Source organism: Dermacentor silvarum, chromosome 3 (assembly GCF_013339745.2).
Source record: "Dermacentor silvarum isolate Dsil-2018 chromosome 3, BIME_Dsil_1.4, whole genome shotgun sequence".
NCBI classification, from domain to species: domain Eukaryota; kingdom Metazoa; phylum Arthropoda; class Arachnida; order Ixodida; family Ixodidae; genus Dermacentor; species Dermacentor silvarum.
The window spans coordinates 215,566,874-215,575,024 of NC_051156.1; the positions used below are offsets into that span (position 1 = coordinate 215,566,874).

General features: G+C 46.5%; 1 protein-coding gene across 1 annotated transcript; it reads left to right on the forward strand.

Annotated features, from left to right (window-relative positions):
• Positions 1-1,736: 1,736 nt before the first annotated feature.
• LOC119446649 (adhesion G protein-coupled receptor E3) lies at positions 1,737-5,748 on the forward strand. The gene has a single exon (XM_037711139.2). It carries the CDS (start codon positions 3,157-3,159, stop codon positions 4,186-4,188), a length of 1,032 nt encoding a protein of 343 aa, XP_037567067.1. The 5' UTR covers positions 1,737-3,156; the 3' UTR covers positions 4,189-5,748.
• Positions 5,749-8,151: the final 2,403 nt, after the last annotated feature.

Genomic DNA, 8,151 nt, shown 5'->3' on the forward strand with positions numbered 1-8,151 from the left:
CACACACTAACTTTGGTGATTTTGTCATGTCGAAGAATATGGTTTGTACACGGAAAGTGCACCTGTTAAAGTGACGCGTTACTGATGTGCCTCGATCTCGCGAATGTGTGTGATGTTCTGTGTACTGAGTGTGTGTGTCATAAATCACAAAAAAAAAAAACATGTTGCGTGTGTGTTACGGGACGGCGCCACTATTTTTGGGTGTTGTTCATCATTCATGGTGTGTTACCGCAAAGATTTTTTGTAGAATGTCCAAAACATGTTGATGTGGTGTTCCGCTGCTGTTGTGTGTGCCAATAGCCCACACAGAAATAAAGCACAATTAGGCACTCGACCGCACACTTGCCATCTATGGTGAGCGTGTGAAGTGAGTAAATATATATATATGCTATATGTAATTATATGTATTATGATGTGTATATAATGTAAGTTACGGGTAAGTTTCTAGTAGTGCGACCTCAAGTTATATTCATCATGGGGCTAATGGCAACAGCTACGCGGACAGGTCGACGACGAGGACGTCAGACTTCGGCAGACCTGCACAGAGATCGCCGGATCCAGTCAGAGGTGAGGCTGCAGTCTTCCTTTGGGGCGGCTATCTTCCAATGTGGAATTATAATTCTGAATGTTTTGACCATATTGTAATGCGTACATTGCAGATGTCACATTTTTGAGACGGTGAGGAACCAAACACTGCCAAAAGTCTGATTTTTAAAAGAATTTGACACCTTATCACGTTCACAAGTCCCCGAAAAGACAAGTAAAACTCAAAAGACAACGATAAGGGTGATCACGGTCGTCGGTCGTCGAATTTAGAAATCACGCAGTCAAGTGCGTGCGCTATTTCTAGAAGTATCATCATGTCTTCCAGAGTAATCACTGGTGCTCGCATACATCCGAGAATTTATGCAACTATATTTATACAGATTGTGAAGGATTTGCATAAAGTTGACCTTCACGATTGGCATGCAAATAAAAAATACGTCAAATCATTCTTTGCTCGCACAAATTTCTTTTTTATGTATTCAATACTCACTTTGAAAAACAGTATATGGCCATGACAGTTTGTGTTCTCGAGTGCGCACTGCATCCCGCGTTCTGCGTTTACTTTTTATCTCCTTCGGCTGGTAGAAATCACACGTGGCTTATTTAATAAGTTATAAAATTTACATACGACGTTGTTTTAACCTTCAGTCATGCCACAAATGGCCACAGATAACGAAGGCCCGAGTTTATGAAAATTAATCATTTTGATGAATCTGGTTTCGCAGCATACTCTTTCTGTGCGCAAAATTTCAAGGAGCAGTCGACATTCTACTGCTGCAAGCAATGACACTGACTCCAATTGACTCCAAAACATCGAGCGGTGTTCCGGCTCGGAACACCGCTCGAAGTTTCAATCCTAGCCGAAAGGCTAGTTCCCTGTCGCGCCGAGAGATGGCACCACCTAACAGCAGATCGCCCTCCCTCTTTCTGTAGCCTCCCTCCACATTCAAAACAACCACTTGCACACACCCGCTCCAGTTTACCGCCACACTCTTTTCCCCCCTGGTGCGTGCCTCTTTCCCCATTCCATCTGTCGTTCGCTCCCGCCTCGTTTGTTGTCGTAACGGGATCTCTCACCTTTCCTTTCCTTCCCCCACTTTCTTTTTTCCTCCCTCTCGTCGCTCACTCGGCTTCCCGGTGTTATAGAACTGCGGGCTCGAGCTACGGAGCCGTCAAACGACGACCAGCGGTCGACGCAAGAGCAGCCGCTCGCCTCTGCTCTTCAGTCTCTCTTGGCCGTCGGGCTTCGATGCGGTGTGCCGTGGTGCGTTCACTTCGCTGATTCATCGCCGTCTGCTGTCAGCGGCCACGGACTGGAACAAGCTGCATAACGGTGCGAGAAGACACGGATATTTTTCTGCACCCGTGACAGCTGATCGTCGAGCTGTCACGGCTGCTAGGGCAAAAAGTTTCTTCCGGACTCCTACTCAGTTCGTCGCAGTGTGCTTTTAGACTGGGTTGTTTGTTTGTCAAAGTGACGAGTTCTATTCGGAAACTGTTTTACGCTTTCGGCTTTCCGACCACCACTCTTAGCCTACCACGGCGTCAACCAAGAAACCGGAATATTGGCCTTCGTCAATGGAGTAGTGTTTCTGGAGGATTTCTTGCACCCTAGCCCATCAGAAGAATGTGATCCTTGCCGTACTCAACTGAACTCATTCTCGCCAAAACCAGGTGATGAACTCTAAGGTTGTATACGGACCAATGTTCCACTGATTGGAACGCAGGAATAGCGAAAAAAAAAAAAAAAAAAACAGCGTGAGCCCGCGGTCTAAAAGATGTTCTTGACCATGAGTAATCCGGTACGTAGGTGACACCAGTTGACGTCGAATATTACGTCCTTGATTTTGTGAAAATTTGTGCCGACAGTTCGCGGAGGAAACAAGAGCAAGATATTTTCTTCAAGAAGATAAACACTCTGGATTCTCAGTGTCTTCAATAACACGCTTAATCGCGCAACATCCCCTTTGCAGAAAAAAAGACGGGCCGAGAACTTTAAACAGAGTGGCGTGTTGCTTATTTTAACGGAGTCAGAAACGTATTGGCAACGTTCGCTGCACTAGAAGCTAAGATTGCCGAACTGCCAGGGAAGTCATACTGGTGTGCGAGCACGTGTTCCTCGACAGAAACTGACCGCTTGTGAAAGTAAGCACTGTTCTGTTACCGTGGGAACTGTGTTATTATTATTATTGATCGGCGCGGGAAAATTGTACCAGTAGCCCATAAAAAATTGCTGCCATTGCAGGTTCACAAAGAAAAAAATAACCAACATAGTCATCATCTGGAATCTGTACCTTAAGTGCGTTCAGAAGTATCAAGCAGAAGGCGTTAATAACGCAAAGCCGGATAATTAGAGGCTGAGGAAGATGTCAGCACCCGAAAACTACACAAAATATGAATAGCGACCATGACATTTTTCTCAACCAGCTGAAAAGTGGCGAAATTGCTGGGATAGCAAGACATCCCGGTGTTTAAAGTTGGTGAATCAGCTTCATCTCCCCCGCCAACACCGACAACATATAGCAAAGTGCTCTCGCAGCGGTAACCGTGCAGTTGCATCATTCTCCATAACTCCGTACATTCTTCTCATTGTCTACAAAGAGTATCACGATGGCTGACGTGTTTGCCGTGGGACTGCACACTTTCGGCGACGGTGGATACGCTCCGCACCTGCACAAAGTCAACGGAACGTGGGTAGCCGGCAGTGGCTTCGAGATCGGCACGGGCTCCACGGGTCTTCTGTCGCTGCTCTCTGTGATCGGCACGAGCTTGTCAATAGTGGGAGTTGTCCTGACTTTCATAACGTACAGCCTGTTTTCGGACTTACGGACGCTGAGCGGCACATCACTGCTGAACCTCCTGGCCGCGTTCTTTCTGTCGCATCTCCTCAGCGTCATTGGCGTCGAACGACCAAGCGACAAGAGGCTCTGTGTCACCCTTGGTTTCCTGCTGCATTTCCTCTGGCTGGCGGTTCACTGCTGGCTCGCCGCCATGTCGAGGGACATGTACAAGACCTTCAGGGACAACATCAATCTTCAGCCGTCACCCGCCAATGAGGACCGCAAGTCGTTCCTCAAAGCGGCCGCATTTGCGTGGGGCCTTCCGTTGCTTCTGACGGGTCTCTCCGGAGTGGTCCACTTCGGCACCGTGCTGGACCAGACGTCCGACGACAGGATCACCTGTTGGATTCTCGGCCGCGGCTCGTACCTCTGGACATTCTGCCTTCCGGCCTTCGTTCTGGCCGTGTCGGATGTTCGGTACTTCGTCAAGGCAGCTATCCTGACCCGTTACACGGCTAGCCTGCAGATGAACCGCAAGACGAGGGACCGCATGAAACGGAGGCGCTACCTGCAGCTATTCCTCTATGCCAAACTGCTCCTCGTCCTGACACTCACCTGGGTTGCTGGGCTGGCCGCGCAACTGGCGCGACTCAAGGCTGTCTGGTTTGCCTTCTGCATTCTTGCGTCGGTGCAAGGGTTCTTCGTGGCGCTGGCCTACTCGTGCAACTCGCGCGTCTTTCGTCTGTACAGCCGATCTCTGCGGTCCGGAAACAACAACCGCAAAGGTTACGGAGCGTCAGATCTCTCTGGGTCTACCGACTTGGCCTTGCTGACCTGGGAGCCGACGCCGGACGCTGTGTGAACACTACCGATCCACTGTGGTGCGGGACAGAGAACCGGAGTGGTGTGACTTCAGTGCTCGCCAGGACGGATACTCAGTTGAGTGAAACTGTTCTGTCCAGTGTGGCGTCGTGAGATTTGTAGAGCTCTCTGTGCGGCTCCTTTTCTTGAAAAAGAAAAGTAAGACGAAGTGTTATATGAAAAAGATTAGGCGGTTTTTACTTTGCAAGAATGGGACGAAAATTTGTTACTTTTAAGAGCCGAGTGCGTTGTAATTAACATCGATTGCTCTAAAGTGATATCATGACAGGTGAGATTTTTAGTGGTGACACTTGTCGGGAAACGGTGGGCTGCAGGACATCACAAAGCCATTGACGCAAGATAACACGAAAACGCAAGAAGCGAACTGTCCCACATCGGTCCGTCTACGTCTGTGAACGCTTTGATTCTGTTGTGATAATAGCGTTAGCGTCGAAATTTGTGTCGGTGTTAGCGGTTGTAGGTACCAGCGAACTAGGTTCGCAAGGGACGAACCGAAACTTTCTTCGCTGCAATAGCTTCGTCTGCAGTTTTTCGCAACCACCCCACGTGTCATTTGGACGCAAGAATTGAGTGGTGATTTCTTAGGGTGGGTGTGGAAGCACTGTACTTGCAATCGCTCTTTTAAGAACCGTGATGACGATGGTGCATATCAGGCGTTTCTTAACTAGAAAGGTCACAGGTTCCAGGATGCATAAAAAATTTGCGTAGTGAGACGTGTGATTTAACAGAGAACCCTTCTCATATACACGCCTCGTAGCTCGAGGAAAGGCTTTTGACGAAACATTTAGCAGTGCGTGTAAAATCAGAACTTACAGATTATAGCAAAATACAAATGCCTTCTCAACGAGACTACTCCTTCGTTTCATAAGACCGTAAATGTGCTTGTTACCAGTGCACGTTAAAGTATGGCTCGCTAGAATTTCCTACAGAAGGCCGTCGCTACTTTATTCTAAGTTAATAGAATATCATGATGTTGTAATAGCAGCCTTCGGTTTCGATAATCGAGACACTACGTGAGAAGGAATACATATCAATTCGCATGCTCCACTCAAGTGGAATAGCTTTGGAAATTTGCAAAAAGACGTTGCTGAGTCGGTGCCTGATAGCAACTGCGCAATATCAAGAGAATAGTAGCAACTTTGTACATCTTAAGAAAGAATAACCAACTTTCTTTATATACGGAGAACTTCGGTTTCATATCATGAACGTGTACTAGAAGCGTGTCGCATTGAGCAGATTGTTCCTATATGAGCTTTGAAAAGGTACGACAATACGCGTTATTTTCTGATGAAGTTGGTATTACGCGTATGTTTGCTCGTTAAAGGTGCTGCGCACTTCAGGCAAATCTTTCTTATACGAGCGCCTAAATTTGCAGTTCGAGCACCTCAGTGTTGCATATTGCTTGAAAGTTTTTAATAGAGGTCGCTATCGTGTTGATAATTTGAAATCGTACCTCAAACCCTATGGGTAGTGTTCTGCAATACCCTACATTCGGCGAAACGTGTATATGTGCCCTATTTTAGTAAAATCTTGGAAAACTGTCGCAATAACGACCTTTTCAGCGTTTGTGTTGTTTTTCGAGTAGCCTGAGAGTTTTCAGAACTTTCACCTAGTTATGAAACAAAACGCAGGGAAGCAGCTCAACAGCCACTAGCGTGTATTTGCAACTTTTCTGCAATATCTTCAGCATCTTGTGAGGTAAGTAATGCAAATGCAGCGCAATGCAACGTATTTTCGTTCTAAACTTATACGGCAAAATATTGAAACCTATGCTTTTCCAGTCACTCCAGCAGACAATAATGGTTATCCGTAAATTCGCGCATGTGTTTAACTCTGGTTAGATGTTCTTGGTTATATGCGTAATCACAACAGCGCTATCCTTCTGACTGATTCCTTTATTTTCATTTTCCTGCTTAAGTACCTTTCGCGCATCAATTGCTTATTTTAACGGATTGTGACAGTGCCTGCAAGGTTTCTTGAAATTATTTGAAGTATTCGGAGCAACCAAAGTACGATAAGTACCCGTTAGCATTTTATGTGTTGGGTTTATTTTCGTTCATTAAAATTATTTTGCACTCGGAGGTCTGATCATTTGTGGGCCAAATTTATGTACAATTGATCCACAAACAAAGCTTTTTTGTTTCAATGCGAGGCGTAAACACGTAAACTCGAAGTAGCCGGTTCGATCGCGGCACCGCCATCTCCATGGAGGCGAAATGCAAAAACTCATCCGTACTAGGATTTCGGTGCAGATTACAGAACCTTAAGTGGTCAACATTAACCCGGAGTCCCCAACTACGACGTGCCTCATAATCAGATCGCTGTTTTGGCACCACGTAAAACCCCAGAGTTCATTTGATTAATTTTACCGTTTAACACTATTTGCAAGAGCACAATATTAATGAAACGAAAACATTAAGCTTTACTGGCTTTTCTGTAGCCTGGCTTTACTTAATGAATGTGGAGAACATTACTGGCGTGTACTTATAGCTCCTGGCAGAATGTTTCTGTGGCCACAGCAATAGTGTCTATTTGCCAGTGATAAGGACTGTCCAAATTTAGAGCGCGAAACCATTGGAATTGCATTCTGATTGAGAAGAGTAATTGCTTTGTTAATTCTGCCTGTTTTCTAGAGCACGTGCAACCAACATTGGGAACTCGAGAACAGCAAGTAACCAACAAGGAATAACTCCTTGACGTCAGTTTTAGGACAGTTCCACTGGCCTTGTGTTCCAATATGTCAGTACAGCTATGTTGTAATGTGCCCGGCGCTAACTTGAGTGCTTAACTACTGATACACGTCTGCGTGCGCATGTAAAGAAAGGCTTACGTAACACAGACAGTGCGTCTAGAACCTCGCAAGCTCACGCAGCTTACTTCGTCATACAATGAACCTAGGTTCACAAGGTCATTATTGCAAGGGACTCCTGAAGTGAACTAAAAGAAATAAGCTTTCGGCAATCACATATGCTAGACTGTCTTCGAAAGCTATGCACCGTCATCTGCCAATCCGTCCATTGTCGAAAATAATCAAACGGTCAATGTTCTTGCTTTTCGTGTTACTTCGAGCCATCTGACCTCAGTCATATCGGCGCTGGAGTCAAAAGCTGTTGGAGGAACGTTATCCCCTATCGACTTGTCATCATAGCGGAAACTGCCAGTGCCGCTTCACCGGTATAATTAGGAGACGCTCGGCGCAGCTGAGTTTGATTGAGCAACTACCGTCGTTAATAAAGGAAGACCGGCCCCCGCATATATTATTCTCCCCCCCCCCCCCCCCAATCAATGGATCAATTAGTCCATGCGCACTGAAGCCGCGTCACAAAGGTGTGCGGGCTGGTCACATACTTTCGTTCAGTGTTATGCTTCAGCCTCCGTTGCAATACCCGTCATGAGTGTGAGGCGAACAGACACTATAGAAACGCAAACAACTGATGTGCGTCATTCCATGTTAGTGATGTGACATCAATGCGTGACCGTCTGCTGAATATATAATAAGTACAACTTTCTATTCACTTTACTATATGAGGGAGAGAGAGGTGAAAGGTGGGAATCGCTCAGGTCCAACTCGTGTAGGATTCCTGTTATACGAGGCCCTCGGCCTCACGTTTCCCTGCCATGGGGTGCGCGCTAGTTCCGCTCCTTGCTTCGTGACACACATATACGCATGGCTTGTTTAGCGCAAAGCTTATGCTGCACCTCCTTGTCAGCTTTACAAAATCCTTGCTTCGAATCACGGGAAAAAAACTGCCGAGCGCTTAGCTGCTCTAGCTTTTATTGCGATAGATACTATATGGACACTCCAAAGCAGATTTTAGCCGTTGGCGGCGCCGTCTTCGTCGCCGTCGCCGTCGCCGTGAGGTTCCGTATGACGTCAACGACGATGAAATCGTTGCCGATGATAAGTGGTTCTTGAGAGAAAGGGAAAGGTTGGCGCTATCTT

Coding starts and splice junctions, on each gene's coding strand:
- LOC119446649 (XM_037711139.2), top strand. CDS start 3,157: ATGGCTGACGTGTTTGCCGTGGGACTGCACACTTTCGGCGACGGTGGA.